Source organism: Pseudophryne corroboree, chromosome 6 (genome assembly GCF_028390025.1).
Source record: "Pseudophryne corroboree isolate aPseCor3 chromosome 6, aPseCor3.hap2, whole genome shotgun sequence".
Lineage (NCBI taxonomy): Eukaryota > Metazoa > Chordata > Amphibia > Anura > Myobatrachidae > Pseudophryne > Pseudophryne corroboree.
The window spans coordinates 5,266,658-5,280,887 of record NC_086449.1 but is presented as its reverse complement, the minus strand read 5'-3'; the positions used below and the strand labels follow the sequence as shown (position 1 = coordinate 5,280,887).

The following is a 14,230-nucleotide window of genomic DNA, read 5'->3' as shown; positions in this document are numbered from 1 at the left end:
CCAAGATAGCACTATGAAGCAGGGGCATCCCTGAGGTATTCTGGGAGTTACTCAGAGGCAGCCATCTTGTGCAGTGAACCAAGATAGCACTATGAAGTAGGCACAACCCTGAAGTATTCTGGGATTTGCTCCAAGGCAGCCATTTTGTCTTGATTTTATGTGGCACAGTACCTAATTCATATTTGTAAGCAAACCAATGGTTTGAGTACAAATACGATGTATGGGGGACTGCGCATGTGAGGGATGGGTCTTGAGAAGTCGCTCAGAGCCCCGTCAGCCGCAGGGAGCAGGGATGGACCCCATTTTGAAAGCAAGATGGGACCAGATCTGTGTCATTGGACGCAGACCATCTGGACCCAGGTGTCCAAATCCTACGGCCAGCCTGACTTAGCTCCAGCTTATGGAGGCTGCCAGTGCCGAAAACCACCAACTTCAGTATGAAGAATATCTGTGTACTGTGAGAATAAACATAACATACATTGTATACTGTATTATTAGGCTGTTTGAAGTCCTATTGGAGTTTCACTGAATCTGCATTTATATGTTCTGAGAACTTCTATGTGATTTGTAATATCATCCAGGGGGGAGAGGGAGGGGGGTTATCCGGTTATATCTACATTACAGCCAGGATGCTGGGAAGAGATCAGGGGACTTGTTCCTTACCGGACATATTACATCCCGCCATGATGCCGGTGCAGCCGTTAAACATGACCGCAAACACAGTGGCAAAATTCATGAGGTTCCCGGTGGTGTAGTCCAGGGAGTAGTCAGCTAGAGGGAAGTAAAGGGGAGAGAGAGCATATGAGAGGGGGAGAGTGAGCGAGAGAGCGGGGGGTGAGAAAGTGGGGGAAGAGAGAGAAAAATATAAAGAGAGAGGGGGAGAGAGAGAGGGGGAGAGAGAAAGCAAAAGAGAGGGTGAGAGAGAAAGCAAAAGAGAGAGGGTGAGAGAGATGGAGGAAGAGTGAGATAAAGGGGGGGGAGCGCAAAAGAGGGAGAGCGCGCGAACAAGAGTGGGGAGAGAGAAAATGAAAAAGAAGGAGGAAGAGAGAAGGAGGGAGTGAAGAAAGAGGGGAGAGAAAGGGTTAAAGGGGGAGAGAGAAGGAGTAGGGAAAGAGAAGAGTGAGAAAGTGAAAGAGGGGTGAGAGAGAAGGAGGTGGAAAGTAAAAAAGAAAGGGGGGCAGTGAAAGAGTGGGGTGAGCGAGAGAGAGAAAAAGAAGGGAGAGAGCGCACGAGAGAGAGTGCGCAAGAACAAAAGAGAAAGAAAGAAAGAAAGAAAGAAAGAAAGAAAGAAAGAAAGAAAGAAAGAAAGAAAGAAAGAAAGAAGATAACATAAGATAAGTTAATTACAGTCAAACAGGAAAGAGTGAAAGCCAAAAGAAAGATATATAAGGAGATATATATATGGAAAAAAAATAAAAAGAGAGACAGACAAAGAAAAAGATGAGAGAGAAGAGAAAGAGAAAATGAGAGAGAGTTGGAACTTGGAAAGTAGAGGGCAGAATATCGGGGTGTGGGGCCCCGCATAGACACTACTCACCTTGCAGGTTATCATGCAGAGTGCTAGAGTTGATGCCGGTGTACTCCCCCACCAGGGTGATATTGCCGCCATGTCGGATCGTCACGTGAAGCGGCCCCACAGCTAAGAAACTAAGCAGAATGGACAGAAGGACCAAAGTGACCAGAATAAAAATGAAAAATGCAGCCTGGGAGTAAATGGACGCTCCCACCAGACAAACCGAGAGACAGACCAGGAGCACAACGCTGGCATATAGGAAGTTGTATCCGTATCCCTGGGGGAGGGAGCGCAGGGAGTTTGTGGGGTCAGATGAGTCTGGGGGAGACAAGGAGGGAGCAGTTATGGAGTGAAGAGACGGGGGAAGGGGGGGTGGCGATGAGAGGAGATTCAGGGGAAGAACTGACCTTTCCCGAAGAGATCCAGAACAGCCTCCACCAGTCCAAGGACATAAACACCACAGGCGCATACATTGGCCAAATAGAACATCAGGCCAATGCTTCCCCCGAACTCCGGGCCTAGCGTGCGGGAGATCATAACTGGGGCATCGTTAAGGAGAAACAGGTCAGCTGAGGAGTAACGGAGTGGGGTAAGAAGAGAGGCCACCTGCTTTCCCGCTCTCCTGGCCTGCAGGCCGTGTGTGCTGTGTGGACTGTCTATGGATAACACACTGGAGATACTGTATAAGGGTTAGGAATGGCCCAGGAGCAGAAAACCCAGAGGAACCACTGACCAAGCCATGGGCAGCTCTGACCTAGCCTGGACAGTTTGTAGTATTGCTATACATCCCCCAGATAGCCCTGTGAGAAGCCTACAGAGTTCCGCTCATTCAGACAATTAGAAGACATTACAACGAAGGCCGACCACCACTTTCCCCACCAGGGTCTGAACCACGATCTGCACAGCTATCCCAGCATTTAACAAGCAATGGCGTGGAAATTTAACGCGCAAAAGAATACGTTTTAGTATTTATAGGGTGCGCCAGAGATGCACCCCGAGTCCCAGGGGTTTATTTACTAGATCTTGGGTTCTAGAACCCGGTGCTTCTGATGGCGGCTTGTCAAATCATTGCCCTTTTACATTTCAGGCCTAACCACGATACATAACCCCCTCAGTCTGATGCTGGTTATCACCTAATACATGTAATGAATGCATCGCGGGGCGGCGCCACACATATGCCCTGTGCAGGGCAGCCCCCAGCATGTGAGTAGATGGATCTGCGTCCATCTCTGAATAACCCCCGTAATGTTTAACATTCATGCACCAAACGGACAGCTATCAATTCAATCACTAGGAGGCGCTGTTACCTTCACAGGAAGATGGACCTTGTGTGACTTATTCATGGCATGACCCCAGGGCCAGATTATCGGTTGTCCAGGGGCCCACACGCTGAGGGAAATATTGCCCCGGCCGGCCCACTCTACCCCTACCAGGCAGCAGGGCACTGCAGTGCCATGACTCACATGTGTAAAGGGGGCAGGGCCTAATGCAGTGAAGTGCCCGCCCCCATCAGAGAACTGTCCTGAAGCCTAGCCCAGGCCTCTCCAGATGTTGTGAAACTACACATCCCAGCATGCCTTGCCACAGTTTTAGCAAGCCCTAATAGCAAAACTGTGGCAAAGCATGATGGGACTTGTAGTTTTACAACCGCTGGAGAGCCACAGGTTGGCCAGGCCTGGCCTAGCCAGTCTGTAACAGTTAGTCTCTCTCCCCGTCCCTTCTTCTCCCCCTCTCTCTTTTTCTCACGCTCTCTCTCCCTGACGCGCTCTCTCTCTCTCCCTCCCGCTCACTCCCCATCCCTCTGTCTCTCACCTTTCTCCCTCTACCTCTTCCTCTCTCTCTGTCTCACCCTCTTTCTCTCCATGACACACTCTCTGATGCGCTTTTGCTCTCTCTCTCCCCGACACCCTCTCTCTCTCTCTTGTTCACTCCCTCTCCCCTGTTTATCCCCTCTCTCCTTCTTGCACCCCTCTCCCTCACTCTCTCTCCATGACACATTCTGTCTCTCCCACTCAGTCCCCCTCCCTCTTATCTCCTCTCTCTCTTACACCGCTCTCTCCCCAACACATTCTCTCCTTATCTCCCTGACACTCGCCCCCCTCTCTCCAGCTCTCTGTCTCTCCCTGAATCCCTCTCCTTCACGCTCCCTCCCCCTCCATCTCACTGTCTCTCCCCTCTCTCTCTTGCTCCTCTCTCTGTCTCTGACACCCTCTCTCTCACACTCGCTCCCTCTCCCTTTCCCAGGGACATAGAACAATGAGGACTATGAGACAGGTGTCACGATTGGAAAATTATTTCACTCCACCCGTCACTTCCCTCGTGTTACTATTTGCATAATATCTGCATAAAAGGGAATATCGTTACTAAGGACTTACGGCTCCATTTGAAAAAAAAATAAAAAAATAAATATATATATATATATATATATATATATATATATATATATATATATGTGGCCGGACTGCACTAGTGGCCACACGTGTAATGGCGGCCGTGGCACTGAAGGGGTTAACCCCTAGTGCCCGGCGCCATTATGGGGACAATGGGCGCCTGGCGCCAATTTTAAATGTATAGGGCGCTAGGCGCCAGGTGTTTAAAATGTTTACAAATGTAATATATATATTGTGCTATGAGGCACTACAGTGCCTGGGTATGTGGAGCCTGTGCAGGGCACAGGCTCAGTGTATATTTAAAGGGAAACACATGTTTAAATGAAATGTATGTAAAGGAAAAATGCAGTTACTATAGCTGTCTGAATAATCATCTCCTGTCAGTAGGAAGTGGCATGCTAATGGCCCTGTCCTAGCAGAGAGGTGTGAATGACAAAACCTTTTGATGTGTAAGTTCCTTAGAGAAAGATGCTAATCACGGGGGATCTCCTTATCCCATAAGTAAAGTAGTTCTGGGCTTGGAACCTGTTTCATGTACCTGATTTAATTGATATACAAACCCTGAATGGTAGATGCAGGAAGGAAGACTGATTGTTGTGTTGCAGCCTTTCCTGTTGTAATCCCAAACACTGGGATTGCATGGAGATGTGAATGAGACAAAAACATTTGTATTTTGAAGCTATGTGATAAATTTATCAATAGTGAATGTTAATCTGATACCAAACGTTGTCTGCGTGACAGGAAGGAGGATATTGTTTTATTGCACTTATCTCCTTTTGAAATGTAAGTTATTTATTTGTATTTTCTAAGATATCTTGATTGGATAGAAAGGGCTCAGGGAGGACATGACCCCCTGTGGTACTGTGTGGAAAATTGACATAAAAAGGAGGCCTGCGTGCCTCCAGAGTGTAATTGTACCATCTTCATTCTGCTGTAACATCTTGCTGTATGCTGTTGCCCCTAGCAATAGGGAAGAGTCTTTTTTAAGACTATTATTGAGCAAATAAACATCATGTGCCTCAAGAAGATTGCTTCATCTTGTGACCTACATGGTTATGCCAAACATAGCCCCGTCCTCCGGCTGTCCAGGGAAGCACCTAACGTCTCCAAGTTCCGCCTTCCGCCAGCTACCGGTAGAGGCCTAGCAAGTGGCTAGTGGGGAATCGTCAATACCACACAGGTGTGGTAAGGCAGTGTGTCGGCACATACAGAGCAGAACCGTGGTTCCAAACGCCACGGCAGGTTAGGAGTTTGGTGGTGGCAGCATAAACCCGCCCACAGCGCAGTGGGTGGTTACTGGCGGTAAGTGGGAATCCCCTATGTGGTCAGGTCCCGTGTGACCTAAACCTTCCAATCTGTGCACTGGGAACGGGACGCGGTGAGTGCTTTCGTACGAAAGGCGTCCGGTCACTATATATATATATATATATATATATATATGAAGCACTCACCAGACTTCTTAAAACGTAGATCCTTTATTTCAAAGCATGAGATAGGACCGAAACGTCGATGTATCTGTTTTATTTCATGCTTTGAAATAAAGGATCTACGTTTTAAGAAGTCTGGTGAGTTCTTCCCCTTCCTATGGATATTTTGGAACTATAACCTGTTGGTTGTCTTTCACTGGAAATGCACCCCAGCATGATAACTGATTATGTGAGTGTGGACCTCATGGATTGGTTATATATATATATTAAAAACAAGTTATGGTAGACTTACCATGGTTAACGCTGTTTCTTTGAGGTCCACAGGATCCACAGGATTGACATGAGGTGTAGGTGGTTGGATAAGGATCTGGCACCAAACAGTTAAGCTTTTGAGCTCCCAGAATGCTCCGGTTTATCCTCCCCTATAACCCCACCTCCTAGCCAAGGGAAGTCAGTTTTGTCAGCAAGCCCAAGGCAGGAGCAGAATTAAGCGAGAAGGAAGACCTATATATACGAGGAAAAAAACACCACACTCTTCAATACCAAAAGGAAGGAGTAAGTGAAATATTCTCAAATTAGGTGCGTCAGGGTGGGCACCCTGTGGTTCCTGTGGACCTCGAAGAAACAGTTGACCATGGCAAGTCTACCATAACTCTTGTTTTCTTCTTCAGGGTCCACAGTTGATTCACAGGATTGACATGGGGATTTCCCAAAGCAAAATTTAAGGGAGGGGATGCTCCTGATTTGACAGGAGAATCTAACGCCCAAACGCAGCATCCTGAGAGGCAAAGGTATCAAAGGCATAATGTGTCAGAAATGTATTGATAGAAGACCACGTGGCTGCCTTACAGAGTTGTTCAGCTGAGGCACCATGACGGGCTGTCCATGAGGGACCAACTGAGCGGGTAAATGGGCAGAGACATCATCCGGGATAGGGAGATCAGCTTGAGAATAGGCTACTGAAATAGTCATCTGAAGCCATCTAGCCAGTATTTGCTTATTAACAGGCCATCCTCTCTTATGGAATCCATATAGGAAAAAAAGAACATCGGTTCTTCTGATGTCACTGGTATGATCCACGTAGATCCTTAGTGCACGAACTACATCCAATGATGCATTTCCCACAGTGAGGTCCAGCAATTGGAAGGACGGAACTACAATTTCTTCATTAAGGTGAAATTTAGAGACCACCTTAGGAAGATAACCAAACCTGGTTCTGAGAACTGCTCTGTCTGGATGAAAGACCAGAAATGGAGGGTGATAGGAAAGTTCCCCTAAATCTGATACTCTTCTAGCTGAAGCCATTTCCAGTAGAAATAGAGGTTTAGCTGTCATCCATTTGAGATCCACCAGGTGCAATGGTTCAAATGGGATAGCTTGAAGAGCCTTGAGAACTAGTCCTATGTCCCAAGGAGCTGTTGGAGGTACAAAAGGGGGCTGGATGTGAAGCACTCCCTGAAATTTTCCTCTGCAACCATATGGAAAATGCCGAAACTTGTACCTTAAGGGAGGTTAGACGGAGAGATCAGTCAATTATGGCTGAAAAGAAACGCCAAGATTCTGGAAACTCTAAAGGATGGAGGTTCATAACTTCTGGCAGCGCACCATTGGAATATATATGTCAGATCCAGTGATAGATGCGGGCTGAGGATGGTTTCCTTGCCTGAAGCATAATTTGAATTACCGCTTGTGAAAATCCGTTTGCCTTTAGGACGGATAACTCAAGAGCTACGCGGTCAAAAACAGCCGATCCAGATGTGAGTAGAGACAGGGACCTTGAATCAATAGATCTGATCGTTGAGGCAACTGCAATGGTTTGTCCATTGATAACCTCTGCAGATCTGTGTACCAATTGCGTCTGGGCCAATTGCGTCTGGGCTAAGCTGGAGATATCAATATCACGGCGCCGCCTTCCTGTTACTGGGACCTTGTTGTTCTGACGTGAAGCCATGAGATCAACTTACAGCAATCCCCATTTATCTAGAATCTGGAAGACCTCTGGGTGCAGGTCCTTCCACAGAATTATCTGCCTGCAACATGTGTTGAAAGGCCGCAGAGGTCTGAGACAAATCCTGGACTGAATGTGAGAACACATCCAACCATGGAGGCCCTGGAGGAAATTCCATAGCTGGAGGTATAGCAGGAGTAGCCAAGCGATCCGCTATACCTGTCAAAACCCGCACAAGAGAAGCCACCCAAGGTCATTCTTGTACTTGTGGTGGTTCTAGGCTAGGAGAACATTGGTGTAGCTTGATTTGGTTTAGGAACATAACAATTTGTATACAACTTGGGCCTTACTCCCCCACTGCTGATGTCCACCCAGGGTTCTGTGGCCTCTAAATTTATTCCCTGGGCCTGTAGGCCCTGGTGGTCTAGCGGGGGAACACCCGAGGCGAACGCCCCACGTTAGCGCTGCCCCGTAGCCTCCAACCCGAGACGGCCAGGCTGCGTACATAAACGCGGCTCACCACGAGCGGAAAAGTCGCCCAACCTTTCATCCCATGCTCTGGCAGCAGCCCCGTTAGCTAAGCAGCTGGAGCGGTTGCCGCAATACGTCTACGACGCAAAGCGCAGCACGCCCTAAGAAAGGCTGTTAAACAGTCCCGCCGTTTTACATGTCGTCCGGCTCCTGCCGCACCGAACAGAAAACCTGAATTCCCTTTGGCCAGGAGCCCTTTGGCCAGGAGGCGGAGTTATAGGGGAGGTTGAACCGGAGCATTCTGGGAGATCAAAAGCTTAACCGTTTGGTGCCCGATCCTTATCCAACCACCTACACCCCATGTCAATCCTGTGGATCAACTGTGGACCCTGAAGAAGAAAATTAACCTACAGTATATCACACTATCATTATTATGCGAGTATCCTACATTCGTGCACAGAAGGATACAGTAAGCTCCGCCGCCTTGGACGGCGCCGTTGGTGGAGATAGCGCAGACGCTCAGCACGGTCAGGCAGATAATGGCGTACGCTACAACGAGCATGAGGAGCGACTGCAAGAAGCCGGCGTGTCCCACCACGAACCCTGCATGACAGAGAGATAGGCGAGGGTGATGGCAGGAGAATGGCATGGTGGCACAGTGGTTAGCATTGCTGCCTTACTTTCTGGGAACACTCCATAGAATACACTGGTAGGTTAGTGCTGTCTGCCTACAGATAGTACATCCCACTGTAAGCGCCAACCAATCAGCTCCCAACTGTCATTGGTTTAAACACAACCTGTAACATGGCAGTTAGGAGCTGATTGGCTGGTATGTTTCTCCAAAGTTTATTACATCTCCCCATTTATCCATCTCCAAGCTTTGATACATATGCCCAGTAGTACATCTGCCCCATAGAGACAGACACAGGTGGATATGTACTAAGCTTTGGAGAGATACAGTGGAGAGAGATAGAGTACCAGCCAATCAGCTCCTCCTGTCATTTTCTGAGCACAGACCGCGACATGGCAGTCAGGAGCAGATTGGATATTACTTTTTCTCTCTCCCAACGCTTAGTACATATGTCACACAGTGTCAGACAGGCAGTGGTCGGGATGCATGATGCGCCACATTTTGCGTGCGATACATCCCGCCGCTCAACACATGCATATCAGTGGTTAGTAATGCTGCTTTCACATCTCAAAACCTGCTTTTGAAACGGTATTTTAAATGGTACTTAAAACGGGTCTGAGCAGTTAAACCCCCTTCACATCGCATGTTGTAACCAGTATATTACCATTTCATTACCGTTTTGGTACCTTTCACACTGAACCCGTTTCACCCATAGAAAATCACCTGGTTCTGCCTGGTGACATCACACATGGAGACACACAAGGAGACAGCCTATCACCTGCTGGGGCTTGCAAATACCGTTTCAGACCGTTTCACACTGCACAATTAAATGGGTCTGAAACGGGTAGGACCCTGCTTTTTTACCGTTTCAAAATACCGGTATTTTGTAAACGGTAAAATGAAGGGGACCCTTTCACATCGCAGCTCGAACCGTTTAGGAAGCCAATAAAATCGGCAATTTATCGGGTTCAAGCTGCGGTGTGAAAGGGGTATTAGGGAGATGTACTAAACCTTGAAAAGTGATCAATTGCACAGTGATATACAGTATCAGACAATCAGCTTCTGTCATGTCACAGGATGGGGAGACGTGAAAGAAGCTTATAATACAGGCAGAGTCTTATCATACAGACAGGCGCAGTGCCATCGTACAGGCAGACACATCATACACACAGACACATCATACAGGCAGACACATCATACAGGCAGACACATCATACAGGCAGACACATCATACATACACATCACATACACAGACACATCATACAGACACATCATACAGGCAGACACATCATACATACACCTCATACAGGCAGACACATCATACATACACATCATACAGGCAGACACATCATACATACAGACACATCATACAGGCAGACGTCATACAGGCAGACATCATACAGGCAGACACATCATACAGGCAGACACATCATACAGGCAGACCATACATACAGACAGGCAGATCATACATACAGACAGGCAGATCATACAGACACATCATACAGGCAGACACATCATACTGGCAGAGACAGACACATCATACAGGCAGACCATACATACAGACAGGCAGACACATCATACTGGCAGTCAGATCATACAGACACATCATACAGGCAGACACATCATACAGACACATCATACAGGCAGACACATCATACATACACATCATACATACAGATACATCATACAGGCAGACACATCATACAGGCACATCATACAGACAGGTATATCATACAGACACATCATACAGGCAGACCATACATACAGACAAGCAGATCATACAGATACATCATACTGGCAGGCAGATCATACAGACACATCATACAGACACATCATACAGGCACATCATACGGGCAGACACATCATACAGACAGACACATCATACAGACACATCATACAGGCAGACACATCATACATACACATACATCACACAGGCAGACACATCATACAGGCAGACACATCGTACAGGCAGACACATCGTACAGGCAGGCAGATCATACATACAGACAGGCAGACACATCATACAGGCAGACAGATCATACATACAGACAGGCAGACACATCATACAGACACATCATACAGGCAGGCAGATCATACATACAGACAGGCAGACACATCATACAGGCAGACACATCATACAGACACATCATACAGACAGGCAGATCATACATACAGACAGGCAGACACATCAGACAGACACATCATACAGGCAGGCAGATCATACATACAGACAGGCAGACACATCAGACAGACACATCATACAGGCAGGCAGATCATACATACAGACAGGCAGACACATCAGACAGACACATCATACAGGCAGGCAGATCATACATACAGACAGGCAGACACATCAGACAGACACATCATACAGGCAGGCAGATCATACATACAGACAGGCAGACACATCATACAGACACATCATACAGGCAGGCAGATCATACATACAGACAGGCAGACACATCAGACAGACACATCATACAGGCAGGCAGATCATACATACAGACAGGCAGACACATCAGACAGACACATCATACAGGCAGGCAGATCATACATACAGACAGGCAGACACATCATACAGACACATCATACAGGCAGGCAGATCATACATACAGACAGGCAGACACATCATACAGACACATCATACAGGCAGGCAGATCATACATACAGACAGGCAGACACATCATACAGGCAGGCAGATCATACATACAGACAGGCAGACACATCAGACAGACAGGCAGTGACTACCTATCAGCAACTCACTATTGCTGTGGTGCTGGGACAGCTGTCAGAGTGATTCATAAGGCAAACACATAACTTGCAGTTTTCAGAGTTTGCTGAATCTCAGGCCGCCAGACAGGCATGTAATAATGTACAGGCCAATTACACGCTAACATGTGGAAAATAGCGTCTAGTCTACTCAACAGGCAGGCACTGTTATCACAGACGTACCGTGTTATCATCCAGACACACACAGTTATCTCACAAGGACCGTGTTATCATCCAGACAGACCCGGTTATCTCACAAGGACCGTGTTATCATACATACATAGTCTTATCATATACAGTCTTATCAGACACACAGGCAGGCAATGATCGGCTGTGAGGGCCACTTACCAATCCTCATGAAGAGCACAATACTGAACATGGAGAGGACGGTGGGCACCACAACCCCAAAGAAGGTGGACAGCTTGCGGGGCGCAGGACCGGACACCATGGTGGCGGGGTCTGCGTCACAGAGGGCGAGGGCTCCATCGGACACACTGAAGAGGCGGTAATGCAGGAGGGGGGAGCTTTCCGAGGTCATCACTAGGTACAGGACACACGCGTGTTCTCTGATCAGTGTGTCACACTACATACAGTGCAGCACATGTCACCTATGTCACATTATATACAGTGCTGCACATGCCACCTATGTCACTATATCACATGTACACCCACAGCACCCAGATCACCCGTAATATACCCACCCTGCACACACGCGTGTTCTCTGATCAGTGTGTCACACTACATACAGTGCAGCACATGTCACCTATGTCACATTATATACAGTGCTGCACATGCCACCTATGTCACTATATCACATGTACACCCACAGCACCCGTAATATACCCACCCTGCACACACGCGTGTTCTCTGATCAGTGTGTCACACTACATACAGTGCAGCACATGTCACCTATGTCACATTATATACAGTGCTGCACATGCCACCTATGTCACTATATCACATGTACACCCACAGCACCCCGGTCACCCGTAATATACCTGTATATACCCACCCTGCACACACGTGTGTTCTCTGATCAGTGTGTCACACTACATACAGTGCTGCACATGTCACCTATGTTATTATATCACATGTACACCCACAGCAACTCGTTATATACCTGTATATACCAACCCTGCACACACCGGACACACGCGTGTTCTCTGATCAGTGTGTCATACTACATACAGTGCAGCACATGTCACCTATGTTATTATATCACATGTCCACCCACAGCAACTCGTAATATACCTGTATATACCCACCCTGCACACACCGGACACACGCGTGTTCTCTGATCAGTGTGTCACACTACATACAGTGCAGCACATGTCACCTATGTCATTACATCACATGTACACCCACAGCATATCGTAATATACCTGTATATACCCACCCTGCACACACCGGACACACGCGTGTTCTCTGATCAGTGTGTCATACTACATACAGTGCAGCACATGTCACCTATGTTATTATATCACATGTACACCCACAGCAACTCGTAATATACCTGTATATACCCACCCTGCACACACCGGACACACGCGTGTTCTCTGATCAGTGTGTCACACTACATACAGTGCAGCACATGTCACCTATGTCATTACATCACATGTACACCCACAGCATATCGTAATATACCTGTATATACCCACCCTGCACACACCGGACACACGCGTGTTCTCTGATCAGTGTGTCATACTACATACAGTGCAGCACATGTCACCTATGTTATTATATCACATGTACACCCACAGCAACTCGTAATATACCTGTATATACCCACCCTGCACACACCGGACACACGCGTGTTCTCTGATCAGTGTGTCACACTACATACAGTGCAGCACATGTCACCTATGTCATTACATCACATGTACACCCACAGCATATCGTAATATACCTGTATATACCCACCCTGCACACACCGGACACACGTGTGTTCTCTGATCAGTGTGTCACACTACATACAGTGCTGCACATGTCACCTATGTTATTATATCACATGTACACCCACAGCAACTCGTAATGTACCTGTATATACCAACCCTGCACACACCGGACACACGCGTGTTCTCTGATCAGTGTGTCATACTACATACAGTGCAGCACATGTCACCTATGTTATTATATCACATGTACACCCACAGCAACTCGTAATATACTTGTATATACCCACCCTGCACACACCGGACACACGCATGTTCTCTGATCAGTGTGTCACACTACATACAGTGCAGCACATGTCACCTATGTCATTACATCACATGTACACCCACAGCATCTCGTAATATACCTGTATATACCCACCCTGCACACACCGGACACACCTGTGTTCTCTGATCAGTGTGTCATACTACAACCAGTGCAGCACATGTCACCTATGTTATTATATCACATGTATACCCACAGCACCCCGGTCACCCGTATTATACCTGTATATACCCACCCTGCACTCTCTCTGCACACCCAGGAGGACAGCAGCTCTTCCTCATCAGCTGACTGCTCATGTGACCACACCCTCCCCCTTATAGCAGGAGTGTGTATGACACAGAGGGAGCTGCAGCCTGACACAAAGACACGATTCATGCTGTGTGATTGTTACACAGTGTCCGTACGCTGCCCGGTATAGCTGTACCGAGTATGTACCGCTGTTATACTGATACACTGCACTGTATAATAATACTGAGTATACACTGATACACTGTAATCACACGCTGCACTGTATAATAACACTGAGTATACACTGATACACTGTAATCACACGCTGCACTGTATAATAATACTGAGTATACAATGATACACTGTAATCACACGCTGCACTGTATAATAATACTGAGTATACACTGATACACTGTAATCACACGCTGCACTGTATAATAATACTGAGTATACAATGATACACTGTAATCACACGCTGCACTGTATAATAATACTGAGTATACAATGATACACTGTAATCACACGCTGCACTGTATAATAATAATACTGAGTATACACTGATACACTGTAATCACACGCTGCACTGTATAATAATACTGAGTATACAATGATACACTGTACTCACACGCTGCACTG

At 47.1% G+C, this 14,230-nt stretch overlaps 1 protein-coding gene across 2 annotated transcripts in view; it reads right to left on the bottom strand.

Annotated features, from left to right (window-relative positions):
* The window catches only part of SLC12A9 (solute carrier family 12 member 9), a 40,727-nt gene extending 27,061 nt beyond the window's left edge, over positions 1-13,666 (bottom strand). Inside the window, exons 1-6 of one of the 2 annotated variants that reach the window (XM_063930698.1) lie at positions 13,602-13,666; positions 11,498-11,689; positions 8,218-8,352; positions 1,921-2,052; positions 1,538-1,831; positions 664-771 (exon numbers count right to left, since the gene is read on the bottom strand). In XM_063930698.1, coding sequence (XP_063786768.1) covers positions 664-771; positions 1,538-1,831; positions 1,921-2,052; positions 8,218-8,352; positions 11,498-11,689; positions 13,602-13,662 — 922 coding nt within the window. In that variant the 5' untranslated portion in view covers positions 13,663-13,666. Of the gene's footprint in view, positions 1-663; positions 772-1,537; positions 1,832-1,920; positions 2,053-8,217; positions 8,353-11,497; positions 11,690-13,587 lie in introns of both variants that reach the window. The other variant, XM_063930699.1, reaches the window with a different exon arrangement.
* Positions 13,667-14,230: the final 564 nt, after the last annotated feature.